This window comes from Mustela nivalis (assembly GCF_964662115.1).
Source record: "Mustela nivalis genome assembly, chromosome: 19".
In the NCBI taxonomy this organism is placed as follows: Eukaryota; Metazoa; Chordata; class Mammalia; order Carnivora; family Mustelidae; genus Mustela; species Mustela nivalis.
In genome coordinates, this window is record NC_139038.1 from 34,032,071 (window position 1) to 34,057,772 (window position 25,702).

The 25,702-nt window shown below is 42.4% G+C and overlaps 1 protein-coding gene across 22 annotated transcripts in view; it reads right to left on the reverse strand.

The window, feature by feature from the left end:
- The window catches only part of RBFOX1 (RNA binding fox-1 homolog 1), a 1,569,090-nt gene that overhangs the window by 911,573 nt on the left and 631,815 nt on the right, over positions 1–25,702 (reverse strand). For all 22 annotated transcript variants that reach the window (XM_082713149.1, XM_082713148.1, XM_082713127.1 and 19 more), the window contains one exon: positions 2,961–3,008. Coding sequence is in view for 8 of the 22 variants with exons in the window: in XM_082713143.1 (XP_082569269.1) it covers positions 2,961–3,008 (48 nt within the window). In the remaining 14 variants the exon portion in view is untranslated. The remainder of the gene's footprint in view (positions 1–2,960; positions 3,009–25,702) is intronic.

The window sequence follows — 25,702 nt, forward strand, 5'->3', positions numbered from 1 at the left end:
TAAAGAAACACAGAGACACTGGAGAGAAGGAGTCTCTCGTTCGGCCTCAGACAGAACCAGTGTGCAGACCAGAAACACAGGAAGGATGAGGGCTCTCTCAACTCTTAAGGTTCACCGCTTATCTTCCGTCATTGTACCCGCGGGATGCAGTCTTTCAAGAATGATTCATCTGCTGAACAGGATGAGGCGTGAAACCAGAGGGGGCAGCAGGGAAAGACCCTATTAGATTCCACGGCAAACACGAGGTCCTGTTTTCTAAAATCCTTCTCTCCAGAAGGCCCCCAACTGCAGCCTGAGGCACAGATGTAAGCCCACAAATGCATCCCAACAGAGAGCGTATACTGAAGAGAGGCAGACAGGAAGGAAGGATAAGCAGAAGGAAAATGAAAAAGAAAATAAAAACCAGGTTTCCCGGGGAATCCACCTCGTCCCACAGACACCACATTAAGCTTCCCTGACTAAAAGGAAACTGAGCTTTCGAGAAATCATGGCTGGTTTGCTTCAGAGCACTCCGCACTTGGAAAAAAACCCACACGGGCCAAGGGCTGCGTCTTCAGAGGCGGGCTGACTTATTATTTTAGCACCTCTGTCATCTCTCGTCACTTCAATTCCACTTTATCAAATTACTGATTTTGCCAGAAGCATTCGGATTAAGTGGAGAGGGGCACACACGCACGTGCGCACACACAGGAGCAAGTGTCATCACTTCAATGGTGAAATTTCATAATTATACGTCAGGGTGACAGAAGTACCAGAGTGCATTTGAGAGCCTGGATCAAGATCACTCCTGATGCCTTGGCTGCCCTCTCCCTGCATGCCCTCCTACCACAACCCTGCACGCAGGGGCGGGGCCGGCACTCTTCGTGGGTCGGGGGGAGGGCAGTGCCCCGCTGGGATGACTGGGGTTGACTTTTCCCTTAGGAGACAAGACCCCGACATACAGAGCTACCCTCCCCATACCTCACCCCCACCGTCAACCCCATTAGGAGACCCAGAGGAGCTACAGCCCAAATGTTAAGAATCACATGAAAATAAATCAGAAAAGAATTCCTGGAGGAAGAAAATTTCTCCGGTTGGACAGAAGGAATAATAAGTCCTTCGAGAAGAAGACTGCAGAAACAGAGGTGGGCATTACAGCTGTGGGACTGCTAGGAGTCATCACCAATGGACTGCCGGAGGAGAGGTGTGGTTGATTCCTGCGACTTTGGTCATATTTAGAAAACCCCGGGTGAACCTGTTCGGAGACCAGACTGTTTTTAGCGTGCCTGACTCAACCCCACAGGCTATGACAAAGCACAGAAATGCATATATGTGTGTGCATGTGTGTGCACACGCATGTGTGTTTCTCTTGTCTGAAAATAGTGGAAGCCGTGTACAGATACGACTTTTCCCACCAGTAAAACATCACGAGGCATCCACAGACTTGGGAGATCCTTATTGCCACGACATATGAACCAATGACAGTCTGGATCAGCAGGATGGAGCCATGTGGCCGGCTTTCACTGCCCAAAGATTATCCTGGCTGCTCATTTATTTTATGGAAGACTGATATTATTGTAAGGTATCAGGACTCCTGGTGTCTTTGAAACACTACTAGCAAAGAAGATACCCCCAAAAATCATATATATGACAGAAACATGCTTGTGATTTCCACAAAAGTCCAAGGGAAGTGGAAGCATCCCGAAGGGAGAAAGTGGGGCAGGTGACATCAGCTTTCACTTTGACATGGCAGAGCGGCTGGGGCGGATCCCCCACAGCAGAACTGGCAGGAACGGATGAAAAAAGACTGTAGACATATGTGCAGCCTAAATTCCATTTGCCCAACACACAAAATTACACACCCTGCAAGAACACCAGCATGCAAATATGCAGCAGATACAAACATGAACTGAAATGCCTTTGCCTGCAAATGAAGAGAGCCACCCAGAAACGGAACCTACCCAAGGGTCATGATGAGGGAATCTCAGCCACCACACCATTATTCTTTTCAATAGGAGGAGATTAACACTTCTTAAAACAATGCATGACAATTGCCTTTTATTTAAAAAGCAAATTTTGCTTTGAGGAGTCCTCAACCACCTTCTTAATCAGCAGACAATGGAGCTATCACAAAATCAGGGCTGAAAACCTCTGCTTGAAGAAACTGCGTTTGGCAATAATAGTACAGTTGCACAGAGAAGCATCTTTCAAAATTGCAGAATGATGTCAAAAGTAGCCGGGAGATATGTACCCTCAATTCACTTACTTGACCTCTTTGGATCCAAGGCGTTAAAGGTGGAATTTGATCTGCTTGGATGCCCTTTACCAAGGAAACTGCTGTGAACTCGCGTCAATAAGGACAGGCCGTGGAGAACAATTGTCTAACAGTTGTTTTTCCTGAGTGGATCCACACCAAGTGTAACAGGAAGATAAATGGGGGACAGAGGGGCTCTGAAAATATAAAAAAGGACCTCCGCTCACTGCACCCCCGCAAACATCTCACAGAAATAGATCTATGCCATAGAACATCATTGTTCCCATCAATGTGTCATGGTGGAAACTAAGGCAGGCTCCCTCTCAAACTGTATAGATGAAATATGGGGACACACCTTGGAAAGTCTGATATTTTATATCCTACCATATATGTATGTAATATTACTGAAAAATGTTTCATGACATTCAACAACAAGGTGAAATGAGTTAAGGATAAATGAGCTATTTTCCTGAAGACAAGCATAGGACTAAGAGAAAAAATCGGCACCAACATGTTCATACTTAATTATGTTATGTGCTCTTCACCGAAACCATCAGAGGTAACACAGACAAACATTTTAATGTATCACTGCCTTTAAGCGTCAAATATCAGTACCCGAATCACGGTTGCAAGCCATCATCCAGCCTTAAACACCTGGGTTTAAGTCATAGAGTTCTTTGTTTTTTTTTTTTTTTTTAAATCAAAAAGATGGAAAACACGGACTTACCTTTCTGTCCTCTATTTCCACACAGGTATTGCAGTCTGCTTTGATATCCTGAGAGGAAGAGAAAAGAAAAAGAAAGAACAGGAGTCAGACTTCTGGTCAGGGAACATTCAGCAGTGTCGTTGAAATGCCCTTTAAAATAATAAAAAAAACTCGCACTCCTAACGGTTGTTTCTCGAGCCATTGCTCTTTATAGCCCTTTTAAGAAGTATATGCCCGGGTGTTTGCATTAGAGACATATGGATGTCATAACTAAGCTTTATTACATGCAGATGTGGGGTGAAGGCAAAAGTTATGGATCAGAGGCCACAACAGAGAGAAGCTGACGGCTCGTAAAATAATATGAGCCTCCCCACCCCTGTCGTGACCAGCAGAAACTCCCCTCACTCAGACTTATTATCTCTCTCTCTCTCTCTCATTCCAAGATTTAGGATAATAAAATCTACCACCTTTCAACACAAAACCATTATCATCTATTTTTTTTTTTAATCTTTCTACCCATCCACTTTTCCATCCATGAGCCATTCCCCACTCATCCATTTATCTGTCATCTGTCCATCCATTCATCCATAGGTCCACCCATCCAGCTATATTGATGGCACATTAACTTCTTATGCCTTTTTTCATGTTGCTCTGAGATGGTTTCTACCCTCAAGGAATTCACCAGTTAGGTGAATTAATCACCAGTTAGGTGTATAGGGCTCACAGCCCCCCCCCACACACAAAAGCATCTGTAATATTCATTTACTTATGCATTCAGAAGATAGGCATTCAGCACTTCCTGCTTGCCAGGCCTTGCTCTAGGAAAGGAAGACTCAGTAACATACAAAACACATGGAAAGTCCTGCCCTGGTGAGGCTTACACTCTGCTAGAGGAGACAGACAATTAAAAAGGAAACATCAGTAAATGGTATTTTTTAATATTATAAGAGGATTCATACTATGAAGACAGACAAGGCAAGGAGAAGGGAATGGAAATGGTGAGCACGGGGGAATAAGATCTTAAATTTAAAGACAAGTGGCAACTGAGCAAAGGGTTGAAGGAATTTAGGGGATGGGCCATGTCGCCATTTGGGGCAAGAGCCTCTCAGGCAAGGGAAGAGCCCGTGCAAAGTATCAGACACCGTTTCGCTGCAGGAAGGAAGAAGGAGGACTCAGTGGCAGGAGGGAAGCAAATTAGGGAACTACTGGGAGATGAGATCAGAGGAGGATGTCAGCTTTCATTCTGAGAGCAGTGAGGAACCACCCAGGGTTGGTTGGTTGGTTTTTGAGTTTGTTTGATCTGGGGGCAAAATACACACAGCATTTACATTTAACCCTTCTGAAGTGTATGGTTTAGTGGCTTGAAGCTCATTCACGTTGCTGGGTAACCATCCCCACCCTCCACCTCGAGGAATTTTTTCACCCTCCCTAACCTGAAATGCTGCCCCCAGTAAACAAACACCAACCCCCATGTCCTCTCCATTCCCCAGCCCCTGGCGGCCACCAGTCTACTTCCTTTGTGAGTCTGACAACTCTAGGGACCTCACTGTGCTGGTCTGCTAGGACTGCCATAACAAATACCACAGACTGGGAGACCTAAATAAGAGAGATCTATTTTTTCACATTTTCAGAGGCCAGAAGTCCAAAATCAAGATGCTGCCAGGGTGGGTTTCTGGTGAGACCTCTCATCCAGGCCTGTAGATGGCCACCACCTTATCACTGTGCCCTCATGTGGCGTCTTCTCTGGGTGCATGGACAGAGGTCTCTGGAGTCCCCTCCTCTTCTTATAAGGACACCAGTCCTATCAAACTAGGGTCCTTATGACTTTTTAAATCTCCATTACCTCTCCAAAGGCCCTGTATCTGAAAACAGTGATACTGGGGGTTGGAGCCTCAAGATACAAACTTGAGGGTAGGGCCCACTTCGGTGTATAACACTCATAGAAGAGGGATCATACAATATCTTCTCTTTTGTGTCTGGCTTATTTCATTTAGCACAACTCCATTCAAGGCTCAGCCATGTACTTAGTAGTACATGTCAGATTCCATTATTTTAAGGATGAAGAATATTCCATTGCATGTATATATGACATTGTGTGGATCCACATTCATCCATGGATAGACACTGGGCTGTTTCTACCTTTTGGATACTGTGAATAATGAACATGGGTGTACACACATCTGTTCAAGTCCTTGCTTTCAAGTCTTTTGCATAGATGTCCAGAGGGAGAAATGCTGGACCACAGGCTAATTCTGTGTTTAATTTTTTTTTAGGAACCATCATAATGTTTTTCATAGCAGCTGCACTATTTTACATTCCCATAAGCAGTGCGTGTGGGTTCCAATTTCTCCACATCCTGGCCAGCGCTTCTCTTCATTCACAGGTTTTGAAGTGGGAAGAGACATGATCTGACTTCTGTTTTAACAGGATAGACAACTGAGAGGCACAAAGAGAAACTGGTTTGGGGTGGCTGCCGAAGGTTGGATATAAGGTGGTGGTGTGGCTCGGAAGGGTGATTGCAGGGAGGTAGTAAGACGTGGTCAGAATCTGGATGGAGTGGGGGTGCTTCGGTGGCTCAGTCAGTTGAACATTTGACTCTTGATTCTGGCTCAGGTCATGATCTCAGGGTTGTGGGTTTGAGCCCTGCGTCAGGCTCCATGCTCAGCGGGGAGCCACCTTCCCCCTCACCCTCGTTCCCTGCCCCTGCTCTCAATCTCTCTCTCTAAAATAAAATAATAAAATTTTTTTAAAAGAATATGGATGGAGTGAAGAGATGCCTTAAAGGATCAGATGTGGAATATGAGGGAAAGATGGAGGCCAAGGACCATGCCAAAGTTTTGGGCCCGACCCTTCTAGCAATGGAGGCGAGGAGGACGATGGGTGAGGCAGGATGATGCAGGGGTCTGCAAACAACAGTGGCTCAGTGCGGGGTGAGTTAAATCTATAGAAATATTTATTCTCTCCCCCAAGAACTAGCTGGGTTTACTCTACTGATGCGTCCCTCGGAGAGGGTTGATTAAGTGGAAGGCTATCACCATGGTGATTTATTAAGCATAACAAATTCTAGGTCTGTGTGAATCACGAGTGGAACAAAAGAAGACAATATAATAATCTGAAGATTCTGCTTTTTATGTAACAGAATGTTTTAATATCAGTAAAATGGGACTGAAACAATGAGCAATGATTGGATGCCTCCCTGGCACTATGGAACTATGGTAGGTGTTTTTCACACTTGTCTTTAAGCCTCCTATAACCAAACAAGGTTGGCATTTTTAGTTTTTTACCATATAACAACTGGGGGGAATGATCAGGTAACCCATCATTGGTCACACACGGTGGAGCTAAGTCTATACCCAGAAGTGGGTCCTAACACCAGGCACTTTGCTTTCCTTTCAGGTGATTTTATTTTATTTTAGTTGAGGTGTTTGGTCAGTCTGGACAATTCAGGCCACGTGTCTCGTTATTTTCCTTTCTATGGGGAGGAGGGACATCTAAAGCAAAATGATCTAGAGTCGAGGCACAGTTGTGATTCTACAAGTGTGATCCCCAGGTCAGCAAAACCAGCATCACCTGAGAACCTATTAAAAAACTGCATCTTCTGGGGCCAGACCGGGTGATATGCTCAGAGATCTCTGCGTTAGCAAGCCCTCAGGGGTTGCGTTGGGAGCTCAAGGCTGAAGCCTTGACTGCAGGACGTTGTCATGGTTAGAATTCCTGTGCTAAAGCCAGACGCCTGCCTCCCAAGTGTGCAGCGATCGCATGCCGGCTGTGGGGCTGAGGCAAGTGTCTTTACCTTGTGAAGTCTTGATTGCCTATTTGTGACAAAGGGATACTATGAGAAACGGGCTATTCAAAGAGGGGGTCTGGGCCCCAAATAGAGCATCTCAGGCTTCACCACACATACACTGAATCAGACTCTGCCTTTTAACAACTGTGTAGAACGAGTGTGTTCCCCAAAATACGGAGGTTGAAGCTCTAACCACCCCCCGCACAGTGTGGCTGTATTTGGAAATGGGGCCCCTAAGGAAATAATTAAGGTTAAATGAGGTAAAAAAAAAAAAAAAAGGATGGAACTTGATCTAACGGGATTAATGTCCTTGTGAGAAGAGACACCAAAAAGCTTGTTCCCTCTCCGCATCCATGAACAGAGGAAAGGCCATGTGAGAACACAGAGCCCAGGAAGAGTGCTACCCAGAAACTGGTCACGCCGGCACCCTGATCTCAGACTTCCAGCTTCCAGAACTCTAAGAACATACATTTTTGTTGTTTTAAATCTCTCAGTTGGTTCTATTTTGTTATAGCGGCTCCCGCTGACTCAGACAAGATTCTCAGATGATCTGCAAAGCCCACTCTTGGGACTGGGGGGTCATTGTTTTCTCACCACACACCTGATTTAATGGCTGACGTCCCTGGCTGACCTTGAACCCTTACTCTTTTTTTTTTTTTAAGATTTTATTTATTTAGTTAGTTAGTTGTTTAGTTATTTGTCCGGGAGGGGGAAGAGAGAGAGCGTAAGCAGGCAGAGGCAAAAACGAGGAGGAGGCAAGCTCCCTGCTGAGCAGAGAGCCCAATAAGGGGCTCGATCACGGGACCCTGGGATCATGACCTGAGCCGGAGGCAGAGGCTTAACGGACTGAGCCACCCAGGTGTCCAGTGAACCCTTTCTCTTAAACCAAGAACTCTCTTTGTATTCATCCACTAAGACACATAGAGAATAACCGGGAATGGGAATGATGAAAATCATGAATTATTTTTAAACCCAGGAGATGCCACCTAGCGACCAGGCAGGAAACAACAGTTCCTTGTCTGCTTTAGGCTGTTCTGATCAGGGGAAGTGTTCATTTCCTTTCTCTCCTCCAGTGAATATACGTTGAGTTTTCAGAGAAGAGTCTCCATATCCAATTTTGATTTACCCACAAAGAAGTGGCAGGTGTTAATCAACTAACTAACGCAATCAATAAGCCAAAGGCAGGTTTTTGTTTTTAATCTGCCACCAAGGACCCTCACAAGCAACAGAAAAAAGCCATCTGGTAGAATCAGGGCTCTTGCCATTTCCCTAAGATTATTCAATTTATTCTTGTCAGGATTAATTTACTAAGCCCACGCTGGATTTTTTATTTAGATGATATTGTTGGTTTGTCATCCGCTGCAGATCTACACGGGAGGCACCACAGGGGACTACACTCGCCTCTGAACAATGTTGGACTCAAATTGGAAAAATGTCACTTTGGCGGGAACAAATTATCGTTCAGATCACTCCACATAGAGCTGGTGTCTCCGGGTGGGCTCCGGCCTGACCTTTTCCGAACCAGAACAGTCGAGTAAGTACTTCAGCCCCACTCGATGACTTCGCTTGGGAAACAGCTCAACGACTTAAGTGTTAAGTATGAATCTAGAGCCGTGTACTCATCATCAACCCATCAATTTCCCTACAGAAGCCAGGCATTCTCCTTTCTGTAGCTGGAAAACTCCAAATGGTGACTCAGACGCTAGCAACAGATGGGATTATGCACACGCGAGGGAAACACACTGCTTGGCTTCATGCACCTGGACTCTGCCCCACACTAGATGTGGGTTGGTGTGTCAGTTTCCCTGTCTGTAAAATAATGATAGCCGCCTCCTGTGTTGTCAGGCATCTCTAATGCGTGCAAAGGTCTTAGCATACGGCGAGTCATCGATAAATGTTAGCTGTCATCGACGGCATCCTCCAAATGTCTTTGTGAGACGGAGTTCTGAGTAGAGTCCTGAGAACTTAAAAACGGTTCTATTTTTAAAGTTTGCTCTTCCAAGTCTTCCTAGTTCATCTGGCTTCCGAGTTCTTCTGGCTTTTAGACATCGGAGCACTTGTGTGTCTGTTCTTTTCAGAAGCTGTTCTCTCTCCCAAGAGAGACTTCTTTTCTTTCGCATTTTTGTGCGTTCGGCATTTCTGCTGATTTTCGTGGGTCAGGGTTATTTATGCCCACAGTGCAGAGAACCATCATCTTGGAGCAGGTGTCAGCATCATTCACAGCTCTGAAGTGCCCAGAAGTTAAAGGTCCCTGGGAATAGGTGGAGGGAAATGTCTGCCAGTGGGAATCTGGAGGCCTTAGAGGAATTAGACGCTAGGAGTCTAGAGTGGGTAGAATAGTAGTCCTCCAAAGGTTAACTCCGTGCCCCAATCCCTGGAATCTGAGAATGCAAACTTATTTGGAAATAGGGCCTTTGCAAATGTAATTTAACATCTTGAAGTGAGATCATCTTGGATCATCTATATGGGCCCTAAATCCAATGGCAAGAGTCCTTTTAAGAGATAGAAAGGAGATGGCTATGTGAAGACAGAGACAGAGCCTAGAGCAACATGACACCAGCCACAGAGTGCCCAAAGCCACCAGGAGCTGGAAGACGCAACGGCAGGGTTCACTCTCAGAGAGTCTGGTAGGAGAGAGGCCCCTCTGACATCTTGATTTCAGACTTGCACCCTCCAGAACTATGAGAAAATACATTTCTGTTGTATTAAGCCACAGATTTGTGGTTTTACAGAGCCACAGGAAACTAATCAAGAGCCTCCAGGAGCTTCCAGTGTGACTCCCTCATGTTTGATACCTGCCTACTCATCGCAGAGAAAGGAAAGGCATGATCCAGAGACCACGCCATGCAATCCAACCCCTGGGGGAGAAGAAAAACCCCTTTATATAAGAGATGCAAGGGCAGGTGCATAGGTGTTCTGTTCACGGGCCCTTGTGTTTTCAGAGGACAGCCCCCCTGGAACTTCTGGGAATGACTTCAGGTATCAACCCTGGAAGGACAACATAGGGAAAAGACCAGGGCACTTATACCAGACATGAGGGTAAAGTGAGGTCAGTTTATCTTTGACATAGCATTGTTCTCCTGCACTCAGCTATCCACCAAGTCCCATAGGGCATTTCAAAGGAAATACCTACCCTTAAAAACAGCTCTCAAGAGCTGGTGGATGATGTGGGAAACAAAGGCGAAAGAAAAATTCGATTTCCTTACTACTTAGAGCCCACTGACAAGTCCTTGAAACAGGCAAAGTGACCTTCCTCTAGGAACTCAGAGGCCTCGATGTTAATACTTTGCTGAGGGCAGAAGGCAATCTTAGCCTGACCCCTAGGATCGTGTAAGTCTACTTGAACATAAAAATTCCTTTGGAAACTTCCTTTATCTCTATTCCCCCAAGATATATGTTAGTAATCATCCCCAAGCGTATGACCAACCGATATACATCTGAAGGTTCTCATGACTCAGGTTTTATTAGACAGTCATAAATGACCTTTTCCTAACAATAGTGAGCACCCTCAGGGTCCTGGAAGCCTTGCTTCCAAAATTCCTTAGAGACTTACACTATCCCTAACCCCCTCCCAACTTGAAAGTATATTCTGGGCTATTCCTGTGACCCTAGTGCAGTTCTTTCTGCCCACAGGTCCTTTTCCCTATGTTTTAATTAAATCCACGTTTTTGCACAAAAGATGTCTCAAGAAATCTTTCTTGGCCGGTCTCAAAACGACATCATGTGGCTACCATGAAGAGACCCCTCTTCCTCTAGAGAGCTTACTTCCTGTTCTCACCTTCGCTTAATACACTATCACTTCACCCTTTTGCGTCTGGCAGATCCACTCTTCTACTCAAAGAGAAAAGAACCCTGCAATTCTGCAACAATGTGGTCCACCCTTATACATCGGAAGGTCTCATTAGTCAGGTTTTATTAGACAGTCATAACTGACTTTTTCCCCAACAATAGCTAGCCCCTTAAGGTCCTGGAAACCTTGCTTCCAAATTCCTTAGAGACTTAAACTAACCCTAATCCCCTTCCAACTTGAAAGTGTGTAATGGGCCATCCCTCCGGACCCAGGCACAGCCCACACGTCCTGTCCCCTTTTTGTACCAACATGTCTCAAGAATTCCTTCTTGGGGGCGCCTGGGTGGCTCAGTGGGTTAAAGCCTCTGCCTTTGGCTCTGGTCATGATCCCATCGGGCTCTCTGCTCAGCAGGGAGCCTGCTTCCTCCTCTCTCTGCCTGCCTCTCTGCCTGCTTGTGATCTCTGTCTGTCAAGTAAAGAAATAAAATCTTAAAAAAAAAAAAAAAAAAGAATTCTTTCTCGACCTCGAACCCTAACATCTGTCCTGTATCAGTGGAGACGCAGCCAAAGATTCATGCCAAATCCAAACAGGGTTTCCGATCAACTACCCTTCTACTCAGGAAGAAATCCAGGTGTCTTGCTCCTTCTTTTCAAACGGAAAATAAACGCTATGGCAAGGCAGTTTATAACATTATTGAAAAAGTACATTTCGACATCACACTCCAAAAAGAATTCGAAAGTGCATTTTAAACGCTAAATCCACAATAGTCAGGGAGAAAAAAAATAATAAGCTTCCCTCTACCCTTTTAGCTTCTTCGCTCATATCCCCGTAATCAAAGACAGATTAACTAGATAAGAACGAATGGAAATTTAATGACTTTTATACTTCCTATATACATGGGACAGGCCCAGAAAAAAATGAGTAAGTCCCAAAATGGCCCCAGCCATCAAGGCCTTCTTCAGCTAAAGGCAAAGAAAGCATTTGGGAGGGGAATGGCCCATTAAGAAAGATTATCAGGCACGCCTGGGTGGCTCAGTTGGTTAAGCAGCTGCCTTCAGCTCAGTTCATGATCCCAGCGTCGTGGGATCGAGTCCCACATCAGGCTCCTTGCTCCTCAGGGAGCCTGCTTCTCCCTCTGACTCTGCCTTCCACTCTGTCTGCCTGTGCTCGCTCTTGCTCACTCTCTCTCTGACAAATAAATAAATAAAATCTTAAAAAAAAAAAAAAAAAAGAGCTAATACCTCTTAAAAAAAAAAAAGAAAGAAAGATTATCAGGCAAAACACAGTAAACAAGGGTGAGATTAGCCTCCACTGATGAGAGTTTCTGGAGAGCTGGTACAGGAAGACACCTTTACAGATGGAGATTTCTCTTATAAATGTAAATACCTTTTTCACGAAAAGGGCAACTTCCCTGTTCTCAGAGATTCTACTGAATCTACAGCCTCCCTAAAGTAATCATCCCCAAATGATCCTTATGGTAAAAAGGCATAATTTGGGGTAGCATCTGTTCCCCTTCATTTATAGTTTTCTTTTCTTTATCTTTATTTTATTTTATTTATTTATTTGACAGAGAGAGAGATCACAGTAGACAGAGAGGCAGGCAGAGAGAGAGAGGAGGAAGCAGCAGCAGGCTCAATCCCAGGACCTGAGATCATGACCTGAGCGGAAGGCAGAGGCTTTAACCCACTGAGCCACCCAGACGCCCCTATAGTTTTCTTTTCAATGGCAATTTTTCTATAGTTTGGACATTTATGTCTCCTACTGCTCTGCAAGTAAAAATTACTTATTACTTAAAAGAAGCTAATAATCTCCCTGATATGAGCAAGTGGAGATGCAACTTGGGGGCGTTGAGGTGTAGGAAAATAATAAATGAAACAAGATGGGATCCGGAGGGAGACAAACCAAAAAAGACTCTTAATGTCACAAAACAAACTGAGGGTTGTTGGGTGGTGTGGGCAGGGAGGGGGGGTGGGGTTATGAACATTGGGGAGGGTATTGTGCTATGGTGAGTACTGTGAAGTGTATAAGCCTGGTGTTTCACAGACCTGTACCCCTGGGGCTAATAATACATTGTGTGTTAATTTAAAAAAATTAATTAATTAAAAAAAATGAAGCTAACCAGTATGAACTGAGATTCTAGGACTCAGAACATTTACTACAACCTAGGTTCTCAGGCTTTGTTTTGTTTTTTTTTCCTACCCTCACAGAGATTCAAACTTTGAAAATCAATACAAGCCACAGTACCATTTGCCCCAGTGCTTTCATTCTGCAGATGAGAAAACTGAGGGTCAAAGAGTGTTGGGCACTGGCTTTGATAACAAATGACAGAAGAGGGATTGAAACCCATCTACATGCTTTGTATTGTACACTTTCCTCAACACCATAATTTGTCTTTGGATCTGAATATTTAAAACATTATCCAAAATGCAATTGCATTATTTAAGTTCTTTTCGGGGGAAAAAATAAAAATAAAATAAAAAAATAAAAAAGAATAACTTCATAACTATAGTTGATACAAGTTTGGAGTCATGCGTGCCTTCCTGCTGAATTTTTCAGTTTGTGTTGATTCAGCTCGAAAGACCAAGATTCAAATAAGGTCACCTGAATACATAAAGAATAGCACAGAACATTTGCACTACCACGTTTTATATCCACTTCATTGGTCTCCATTCACAAATTTGCTCAGCCCCTGCAATCTCATAAAATGCCAGCAGAGGGCAGCAAATAACTTCGTAAAATACTAAAAAGCACGAAGCACTACACTACAGCGTCCCATTCACGGAGTCTGTAAACTTCTTGAAATATTACAATCTATCTCTTTCCTCAAAATTTAAGTCTCAAATGGCTGTATGCTTTAATTAATAAGCTTTAATTACTTAGCAGGAATGTGATCATTTGAGAAAGCATTTTATTAGTATGTGTTTAAGGAGGTTCCGTATATCTCTGTTTCAAGGCACGGGATGCTCCAAAAACGGTAAGTTTCAATCTGAATGTGAAGACTGAGAATTTATTTCAGAATTGTTTTGCCTGAACTCATACAAATGGCCACGAAAGAAAGAAAGAAAGAAAGAAAGAAAGAAAGAAAGAAAGAAAGAAAGAAAGAAAGAGCTAAGATCTCAATATAACGCCATTCAACCAAGAGAGTAGAACCTACTTTAGTTGGCTAGCTCAGAATGCCATGTTGCTGACTTTATTTTGGAAAGGAATTTTAAGTGGGGATGGGTTATGGGATATTCTCTTTGGGAGAGAGGTAGCAGGAAAGAGCTGTAAAGCCAGAAAGCCCACAAAAGAATTCCCAAACTACATCTTCATGCAAATAAAGATAGCAGGTCTTTCATTGAAAAGTTGTGACTTTCTTCTTTGAAGATCGCACCGTCACCCCACCATGAATTATTTTGTACTCTTCATCCTATGTTTTTTTGCAGCTTAGTTATCAGGGGACGAGAGAGAGTTGGCAGGAACCCTGGCAGCCCAGGGCTGCTGGCTCAGCAGAATTAAATTTGCTACTGAGGAAGGCAGCCCCCTCTCAGGTAGGAGCAGTATGTCACCAAGGTAAACTCCAACCAAGGGTCTGTTTGCAAATAAAAGCTATGCATTGGCATCACAGCAGGGGTATAATGAGAGCGCTTTTAATTAACTGTAAAAGTAATTACCCATATTAGATGTAAATCGCACTTGTTTTTACATGAGGTGAATAATTTTAGTGCAGCTTTTAAGAATAATACTTGTGGAGGAGCTGTCACCTGCTCAGCTCTCAACAAGTCTGGGTGTTTAAAAACAGTGTCTAGGAGAAAAACACCAGCCCAGGAAGCCTTGGGTGTGTCACCTGGCTTCTGCCAGCAATGCAGCTTCTCCCTTCGATCATAGCAGGCCCCAGCAGCTAAGCAACCCCCCCAAAACTACATACTCAGAGGAGCACCCCCACAAAAACTCCCAACCCAAGTCAGGTTTTTGTCCTATTGCATTTCGTCTTGTTGTGTTGTCTTCTCGGCTTTTAGCTTCCTGCATGACCCCCAGCACGTCCACTGAGAAGCCCAACAGCCCGCTGCTATGTGCCTGCCATGACTAAGGCGTGTGTTGTCCAAAGGACAAAACATTGCCGATGAGGAAACAAGTGCGGAAGCAAACAGCCCAGGCTCACAGGGATCCTGGGTGCCTTCAGGGAGCCAGGCGATCGCACCCGGGAGCTGCAGGACAGTACCTCTGATGCAGACAGACATCTGCACGACCAGCACCAAAACAAAAAAGCAGCCATCCAATGGGTTTATAAATAGTAGGAGAAAAGATGGAGGTCAGTGTTGGGAGGGAGCGACGTGAGCTCCCTGGGTGGGGAATGGTGTTAGGATGCCATCCTCAGGGCTTTTGAAATTTCCCTGACTTAGGAAAGTGTGAGGTAGGCCCCCCGAACTTCCCATCTGAACCACAGAGAAGCATAAACAGCCAGGATAGAGTTTGCAAATACAAAATTACTGGGTAATTATTTATACTTTGATAGGCGCCTTCATTAAGGGATTTGAGGACGCAATTATCAAATTGAAGTTTAATGCACTCCAGGTAAGCAACCAAACGGAGTATCAGGAGAGCAGGATGCAGAAAGGCAAGCGGGCTTTACAACCTACCCACTGAGTGGGCCCGCAGCATCGCTGTCAATCAGGCAGGCCCTTTTTAAAAAAAGAAGCCTGGCCTTCCACTTGAGAGCTGGCTGCCATAGTGGCTCTCTTCCCTGTCCACAGCCTCCTTTGGGTTTTGGATGCAGTTGTGTTCTTAATGCTTGTCGTTGAGCTTTGTCTTCAAACAACCCCAAGAGGGCGCTAGAGCAGGAAATGGACTGGTTTGATATGGTGCCCTGAAAACTTAATCTGGTTCAAGGTCAACTGAAAGAGGAGCTGGACCAGGAATTTGGGTCTGTCGTGAGGAGCTTTTCACTCCTCACTATAGGGCCACATGAATTTTCCCAGTGTCCTCTACATCTGACACAATGTAGCTATGCCCCACATTGCCTATATAAAGGACTCAAATTAAGAACAAAAAAATAAAGAATATAGACTCGTTCTTAATTCATCTACTAACCACTTGAGGAAATGTGACACAGTGAATGTTCAGAAATACTAAGATAATGAAAGAATTCACAATGATATGTGAGGGCAAAGGCAATGAGAAACTGTATTTTAATTTCAACCTCGCTGTGTAGACCAAAATAAGAGAGAAGACTCAGGAATGAATCTACCTTGCTTCAAATCCTCCCTCTGCCACTTAACAGCTATGTGATTTGATGAGTCAACTTATCTGTGCCCTCCCTTTCTCAGAAAATAGGATTAGTACCAGTCCGGATACCATCAGCCTGGTGTTAGTATTAAGCTGGGATAAAGCACGTACAATGCTGTCATGTAGTCAGAGGGGTTGGAAGGGTTTGTTTTTACATTTGCAATTTTTAAACCTTATTATAGTTATCTATGTTAACTAGATATTGTTCTATTAGATAATTTCATCATTATTATTCTTCCTTCTCTATATAAGGTGGTTTAAAACACTGCCTGAATTCTTCAGTGTCATTGCTATCTCTGTCCATTAAGTGGACCCCTAGGAACAACATAAGATGGGAATCTATCTTCCTTCCTTTCTTTCTTTTTTTTAAGATTTTATTTTATTTGACAGGGAGAGAAAGAGCACAAGCAGCGGGAGTGGAAGGCAGAGGGAGAGGGAGAAGCAGGCCCCCCGCAAAGCAGGGAGCCAGATGCAGGGCTTGATCCCAGGACCCTGGGATCATGACCTGAGCTAAAGGCAGACACTTAAGCCAGAGTCACCCAGGTGTCCCCAGATGGGAATTTCTAAGAGCACAAGTCTCCTATGACTTGATGTTCACAGTCTACGTCAACAGCCACTAAGCTCCTCTTGTAAGGGTCTTCACACTGTAAGGACTAAACAAAACCACTTAATTGAATATATAATCTCCTTCTAGGAATCAGATATTCCAAAAACACAACTAATGGTCAAAGCAAGGATTATGCCAATCAGAGAAGGTAGAGCATTACTGAAGTTCAACAGAGCTAGTGCAAACTATCTGGGGGGGAAAAAAAAAGCATTCTTGTATTACACCTCTTGAGTCATAGAGAGATGCATTACCGGTTTCCAAGCAGTGGCTCTGCTTTAAGACATTGACAAAGCTTTGCTGATTGCTGGGTGGAGCCACAGCTCTCCTTGAAAACTGGTTATTTGCAGTATTCATTTGGGCTGTAGCCATCTTGTCAACCACAATTTCTTGGGAAGCAATATTTTGTGACCTTGTTTTGACATTTCACGTTCTGGTAGGAAATGGATAGTAACCTTTTCAATAAGATTAAGTAATCAACTCTTTGTTCCAAGAATACAAACTTTATTGTCTACGGCCTTAAGTAATCTACAAATGGTCTCCATCACTCCCACCGCTGCTCAAACCAAACCAGCATGGATTTGGCAAAGATACAGATCTCTCTTGTTTTCTGTCAATTTTCTATATACTCTGGAATGGGTATTATGAAGGAAATAACACTAAGTGTACAAATTTGCTACTGGAGGGCCAGACATTATATAAACCTGTGTAACACAAGATATTCAATCTGTGTGTCCGTATTTTCACTCATCAAAGAACATACAGATACTCTTGGTTTAGCTTTCAATGGAATATGCCTAAGTTTGCTAAAATGGATCTAAAAGTTAACATACCAGAAAGAAAAGTGTATTTTTTAAACCATTATTTATTTATTTTGAGAGACGGAGAGAACACACAAGCTGGGGGAGGGGCAGAGGGAGAAAAGAGAGTCTCCAGCAGACTCCTCCGCTGAGCACGGAGCCAGATGCCAGGCTCCATCCCACGACCCTGAGACCCTGAGATCATGACCTGAGCTGAAACCAATTGTCAGCCACCGGGCACCCCAAAAGTTTATTTTTGTATTATAATAAATTTGTATATCTAAATAGTAGACCCTGAACTTTGGAACCCGGAGGGTAAATTCAAAAGTCACCAGAGAAATAACCACTTAAGCTTTTTCAGAAAATGAAACAGAAATATGGATGTAAATGTTCTTTCCCAAACCATGTGATTTATTAGTAATCCACTCTGCAAAACACTCATATCAATTCTTACATGAGTACAGGAAAAATGTACCTTAAAAGAGACAGTTTAGGGTAATTACATTTCGCTGCTTGTTCACCCTCTTTCCCAAATGCCATGTTTACTTGCGGAAACTGTCATTTGGTTTTTACTCACAAAAAGAGAATTAAGAATACTCTTTAAAGTTCTGATTACTTTTTCTTTTGTGTTGACAGGCCTATACAATTTATGGGACATAAACATTATGTTTGGGAGAGAGTAGTAGAAATCTAAGATAGCCCTCAATATGTCTTAAATACCTCAATTATCCATACTGTCCTGAGAAGGAGGTGAGAGATAAAGGCTGACTATTCCCAATTAGAAAGGCTGATCTCTTTAAAATGAGAAATTTTATCACTTTAACCCTTCGGGATAAAATGCCTATAAAATTTGTTTCATTGTCTTCACTTCCTAAAACATGGATGGCTGGTTCTGACATTGTAACTCAGTCAATGCCACCTCCAAGAGGTTAACTTTAGCAAGTCTCGCCCTCCGGCTAAAAAGTCCCAGACTGTCATGTTCTTGAAGAATATGTAGACACAGGTCAATGCTCTTCTAGTGTCTTCCTTCATGCCTCGTTGTACTTCCTGCTGTGATTTCTTTTATTTGGTTCTACATTCACAACCAGTTATCTGGATAGAGTTTCAATCTTTTTTTTTTTTTTTAACTAATTAATTTATTTGGAAGAGTGAGAGAGAATAGGAGAGAAGCAGGGCAGAGGGAGAGTGAGTCCCAAGCAAACTCCGAGCTTAGCACAGAGCCCAACCTGGGGCTCAATCCCACAACCCTGAGGTCATGATTTTAGCAGAAACCACGAGTTGGACACTCAACCAACTACGCCTGACAGGTGCCCCAGAATTTCATTCTTTTAAATATTTAAAGCGAAATATATGTTCTGGTGTTTTCTCTGCTGTTTGTTTGTTTACTGACTTCTACATTTGTGAGTTTCAGATGATCAATTACAACAGAAGTCTGTCTGATTTCTGATATATTAGAGGATTTCTGATTTCTGATTAAGAAGATTAATACCTTTTAACATTTGATTGCTTTTTGTTCAGATGCACTGGGTACTGACCTAAACGTATGAGCTTGATTTTTCAAGTGTGTTTAAGTAGTTTATGTTGGGTAAAATATATAAATACATAAAATGAAGAAAAATTTTCCTTTTGGTACCATAATCATCTCAAACCAATTCTGAATTGGTGAAAGCATGGGACTACTTGGATTTAAATTCCAGGGAAGTGAGTCATGTTCTGACCAATCCCACCTTCTTTCCTAGATTTGTACTCTATGATGTTTCTCCACAGATACTGCATTCAGAGTGAATCTAACTGTTCTTAAATATTTTTATCTTCCAGAAAGTTGATTCACTGTGTCCCCTTAACCTGAACCACTCTCCATCTGCTTACCCAACTACCTGCTTATTGAAGGTAGTTGTTCTAACCTCTGTTCTAACCACCCAGAAGAGACAGCTTTCTGGCACCATACCCTCCACGTGCACTTCTATTGTAGGGTTGAACTCATCTGGACCTGTATTTCTAGTTCACGGCATCCTTGCCTGTCTGTTCCATGATGTTAACAGCTCCTCAAAGGCAAGGGTACCAAAACCAACCAGACTTCTTCTAAAAATTCATTCTTAGTGAAATACTGCGTATGTATGTGTATGTATGTATATATATATACACACACACATAAATATGAGATGTATATAATATATAAATAAAATATAAAATACATAATAAAATACAAATATATCATTTTATATTTTATATTTATGTAGTATAATAAATATATAATATATGATAAGTAAGTATATATTGTGTATTATACATGATATAAGTATATAGATAGAGAGATAGATAGATATAAACCTTCAATTAATCCCATGAGGCAGACAGAATGATTATCTCCATTAGAGGAAACAAACTCAAGAGAGGCTAGGTTTCTTGCCCAAGGTCACAGAACTAACAAATGCTGGCTCTAGGAGTTAAACCACTTAGCCAATTGGTTTTCCTCATCATCATGTTCTTAAAACAGTAACCCAGTCCATGGGAAAAATTTATTTTTAATGGAGAAGTTAATGAATACACAACAGAAGGCAGTTTTGCTATTTATTAGCTCTTCTAAGCATTTTGAGCTTCCATCAATTACTCAGTATGACTGGTATAACAGAATATACAAGTGTGTGTGTGTGTGTGTGTGTGTATTTGTGTTTATGAAAAATGCTTATCAAAGGTTTAACACAGAGCCTGGATTTTAAGTCACTAACACACATGCCCATTTACAGTCTTCACTAACTGGCTTGAAATCAAATAATAATGTGTCTTCCTATAGCCAGGCACAAGCATCTTCAGATTTAAATATCCACAATTCTTTTCTGCCTACCTGTGGAAGAAGAGCATTTCTTGGTCTATAGGCACAAGCAGCAATTCTGAACATATGACCTGTCCTAATATTGACACTGGGGTACTTACTCATCAAGCTTCCTCTGTAAGATGGATACAGCCCTCCCCCAAGGCCTAGAAAAAAGGCATGCTCTTGGGGAAGAAATCGGCCAACCCCAGAAAAAAACACCAAGAATTTATATTCCAATCTCTCCCCCGCCTTTTTTTTTTTTAAAGTAACCTCCGCCAGGACCCCAAACAACGGGAAGCTCTCAACCTATTTTGGAGGCTTACAATTTCCCATCAGCTTCCTGTCGGAGAGCTCAAATGGTCCCATCCCCTTATATAAGGTTAACAGGTTTTAAGAAAAAAGATCAGCTCTGGTAATAGCAAATATAATGAAAAAGAAGAGCCACTGCCGATAAAGTCAGCCTAAGTCACTCTCGGAGGTCAACAGGCCTAGAGGCTGCTTAAAGCTTTATCAATGAGTTCCAGGTTGGGTAGGCCCGGCAGACACTTCAGTTAAAAAGGAGCTTTGCTGGGTATCACATGGGCACAGCATCATCAAAGGGATACCTCAAGCAAAACACCCATGCCAGCCTACCTTCTTACCTTGGAAGGTTCACTTTTGTTCCACTGAGATCCATCAACAAAGGCAAGAGACACTGTATCTCTGTTTCCCCACCCCTCTTCCTCACGGTGGACTTCCTGCACACGGCCAAGAACCACAGACTTGCAGGCAAGGGAAGATCATTCTTCAGATCACCACAGGAATATTGTCTCAGCAGCACAACTGATGAACACTAGTGAACTCCACGCCGCTTATGAAATCTTATTTTTCCACAGAGTTCGGATCTGTTATGCCAGTATTTTGGAGAGGTAATAGACTTAACACATTGTATAAGTTTAAGGTGTACAACATAATGATTTGATCAACATATATATTGTGAAAGAAAGACCACAGACAAGTTTAGTTAATATCCATCACCTCGTGCGGTGACATTTTGCCCCACGATGAGAATTTTTAAGATCTACTCTCTTGGCCATTTTCAAACACGCAATACAACGTTGTAAACTGCAGGCACCATGCTGTCCACCAGGTCTCCATTCATCTTATAACTGAAGTGTGCCCCGACTGACCACCTTCACTCAATTCCCCTACCCTTTACTCCTTGCCTCTGGCAACTACAAATCTATCCTCTGTTCCCATGACTTTGGGGGTTTTTCTTAGCTCCACATATAAGTAGGATCTGTCCTATTTCACTTAGCATAATACCCTCAAGGTCTATCCACATTGTCCTAAATGGCAAGACTTCCTCCTTCCTAACAGCTGAATGTCACTATCAATATATACCATATCTTCTTTATTCATTCATTCATTCATGGATACTTGGGTTGCTTCCACACCTTGACTATTGTGAAAATGTTGCAGTGAATATGGAAGCAGACGCATCTCTTCAAGATCATAATTTTTCCTCCAGCTGTATACCCAGAATCACTGGATTGTACGGTAGTTCTACTTTTAATGTTTTTGAAGAACTCCCATCCTGATTTCCAGAGGGTGTACCAGTTTATATTCCCACCAACAGTGGATCAAAGCAGATTTTTTTTTTTTTCCTGGATATCTTTATAATAGCTAGTCTAAGGTTTCCCAAATCTGTGGTTGGTATTGTTTGGATTTTTAGCTAGCAGGTAATGAACACTGACCTGGGGCAAGCACATCCTGTAAGGGGTTACATGCATTGCTTCTACAATAATCCTATGCAGTAAGTTTTATTATTATCTGTACTTCAGGGAGGAAGAATCTAAGGTTCAGAAAGGCAAAGTAATTTTTGTTCTGGACATAGACTTAATAAGTAGCAGATACAGTTATCAGATACAGTTATCAAATCCAGGTATATCCTTATTCGTCAAATTGTGAAACTTCTCTCTTGGAAACCCTACTGGCCTCCCAGCCCACTGAAATGAAATCCAACTTCGCACATATCCCTGTTGGACCCATTCCCTAGTGACCATCCCTACTACCTTTGCCCACTCCACTTCAGGCGCACTGACTTTCTTACAGCATCTCAGACACACTGGCTACGCCCACCTCTAGGTGTTTGCTTGCCTTCCCCTGCAAAGCTCCCTCCCCCTATTCTGGTGTGGGTTCCAACTGCAGCTCATCCCTGGGCTGAGCCCCTGACATGCGGTCATGCTCTATCATCTCCCTCTTTTCTTTTCCTTATTGTGCTTATTATTTTTGGCACTTACAACATGGATCTTGTTTATTTTTCTGTCTCTGCATCTACTAGGCTCAGCTCCATGAAGGCAAGGTCTTTCGCTTGCTTTTTATTCTGTGCTGGATCCCTACCTAGATCAGTACCTGGCGGACATGTGGAGTAACTTAAAGAATGTGATCTCTGAGTGTGCTTTTTACCCACCTCCCTACACCACTTGTCCTCTATTTGGGGTTATTCCCCTCCAAAAAAAAAGTTCCATGATAATGAAAAATATTAAGTCTACTTTACTTTCTTACAAGGTTCGCCTTACTTTTTCTTAAATATGCATAAAAGATGCATTTTCTTCTCTTACGAACTCCCACCTCTCCCCCTCTCTTCCACTGCCTTTCCCTCCTCCTATTTAATGAACATACCTTTTTTTGGTTTTATTCTATTTGTCTCTTTAGTTTTCCTTATCTTCCTATTTACCTACCCCTTAACCTCTAATGCTTTCTCAGATCCACAATTTCCAAAGTCTATTTCAATTACTCTGGCTTTGACCTTCTAAATTTCTATCTGCCTTTGCATGTTAGGGTTTCTTTCTCTTTCCTTGTGCTGGTACCCCCTCCCAGTATCCCCTGCCCCCCTTCTAATTTTATTCACATTAAATGTCTTTTCTTATTTATTTCCAGCCAGCTCAGCAGTCAATCAGTGAGATGCAAATACAGCCCGCTTCTCCCCACCAAATCCACACATGTCCAGTAGGGTACATTTAAATGTTTTCATTGAAGTCAGTGTACCCATGTAGAGGATCATATATCATAACTGCTGGACCACATGCCCCTGGGAGAAAGAACTATCCCTGGTTGGGGACCATTGCTCTAGAGAAAAGTCAACTTGATTGTTAATAGGTCGAGAGATATATGCAGATAACCTGCCATTAGGATGTCCTCTCCATGATGTATTGTCATAAACCCCTGCCCACCAATGTCAGGAATATATACTTCACTACAAATACACAGGCACCCAGCAGAGATGCTCTTGCTCTCAGGAGTGTTAAGATTCAGCAAGTTCTGACTTCATGTTAAATTTCTGATGCCTACTAGCTGTGATATCTGAACAAACTAGTTAACTCGATAGAATTTGTGCTTTCCAATCTGTGGAGTGGCTATATTACAAGTGCTTCCCTCACAGGGCTGTTCTGAGTATTAGAAAAGATCCTGTAAGAAAGATGTCTTGAGCAGGACTTTTCATAGAGCAACATTATGAGCTAGGTTATCAGACCATCATATGCTAGACCATCTGATAGGCTAGATTATCAGACCATCACCATCATCAACCTCATCTCCTTTTTTTTTTTTTTTTTTAAGATTGTATTTACTTATTTGACAGGGAGAGATCACAAGTAGGCAGAGAGGCAGGCAGAGAGAGAAGAGGAAGCAGGCTCTCTGCTGAGCCGAGAGCCCAATGTGGAGCTCAATCCCAGGACACTGAGATCATGACCTCAGCCGAAGGCAGAGGCTTAACCTATTGAGCCACCCAGGCGCCCAACCTCTTCTTCTTTTGAGTACAGTCCCATTTATAAGAAAAAAAATTCACTCCAGGAACTGATGAATTAACTAAGCAAGTAACATCCTCTCTCCTCTTCTCTTGACACATTTTTTTCCCCCTGCTCATCTCTCTTTTCCTTCTTTTGGGTGTAGGTAGAAAAGAAAGAAGAGGCAAGAGAAAGTAGCAGGAGGGCAAGGATGAAGAAACATTCCCCCATCTCTCTTTGTCAGGGACGGGGAATCAAAACTGAATAATACATTCAATGAGTTACTTAATTAACTGGGTGAAGGTGAAGCTGAAACAGCTGAGTTAAATAATGAGATGTCAAGCACAGAAGCTTAGACCAAGGAGGGATTTGAAAACACTCTTCCTGTCAGAAGAAACCACAGGATTTTTTCAGGCAGATGACACTAAGGGGTTTAATCTTTCCATTTTTGTCCTTCGGAAAGCAATGTTCTTAAAAAAAAAAAAAATCTACTGAAATAAGGCCAAATGTAAAATTAGCATTTATGTAGCAGAGGTCATTAAAATGAGTTAGCCCAGGCCCTTTATAACATTAAGCCAGTACTAAAATGAGAATAAAAAATAAAAAAATAAAAGGTCTGGGTAAAAGGATCTTAAATGGAGAGGCTGTTGCTAATAGCAAGGCTATCTCAGAAGGACTAATTAAGCTAGAAATAAATGTGGTTCAAAGGGAAAGGCTATTGTGTGATCCACCTAAATGTCAAATAGCTGACCACGAGACTCACCTGCTGTTAATTAAAATCGAGTTGTCATCACCAGTTAAGGGGCTGTGAGCATCTCTCTCAATACTCTAAGAAGACTGCAGCTAGACACCCACCTTCCCCACCCTCATTCGTCCTGCCAATTAATGTTGATTTTCATCTACATGTTTCGGGGTCAACAGATGAAAGCATAACCTACTTTTTGAAACCAAGACAGCTGATCCCAACTTAAGTATTGGTGACAGTATGGGTACTTAAAAAATAAAATGTAAATCAAGGCTGACTTTGAAAAATTGTAGCCGTTGGTACTCTCAGAGCAAAAAGTCGTTAAACATCCACAATGAGACAAGTAACACTGTGTTTCTTCCCATTCTTCTTGGACATTACATCAGTGTAGCCTTGCACGTTTCATATGCTCATGTTCTTCCTGAAGACGTTGCTAATAGGATCAGATTACCTGTTCCCTAGGTCTGTAATTGCGAAATACGGGCGCACTACCACACAGTTAACAATTTTTGCCACTTCTGCATGCCACCTGTACTATTTATTCACTACAAATTCTATACAGACATGCATATCTAGGCGTGCATACATATACACACATTCACTTTTTAATTTAAACTATCCATGTAATCATGGGTTTAGTATGCAAATTACTTTTTAATACACAAACCAAACGTATCTAAACTTATTGAAAATGATGGTTCTGTATCTTCATCGAAATTCATGTCACACAAGTGCACCCAGCTGTCAGCTCTCATCAAATGGTGCACTTAAGATGTATGTATTTCAATAAAAATCAATTTTAGCTAAAAAAAAAAAAAATGGACATAGTGAACTCTTGTCAAAGATCTGCTTCCTAAAGTGTTCAAGATTGGAGGGTATTAGTGTCAACAACTCACTTTGAAATGCATAAAAACCAAAATAAGATGAACTGGTGATGGATAGATGGATAGACTGTGATAAAACAAATATGCTAAAATGTTAATTCTAGTACCTTGTTGGTGGATATATGAGAGTGTTCATGACTCTTTCGTCTTTTCTATATTTGAGAAATAGCATAAGATGTTGAAAAAAATACATACCTGAAATTACAACCAAATGCTTATCCATATACGACAAAAAATAAAATTACACCTATCAGAACATACTCCAGTCTTAGCAGGAGTATGTTTCACCTCATTTGTACAAATGTC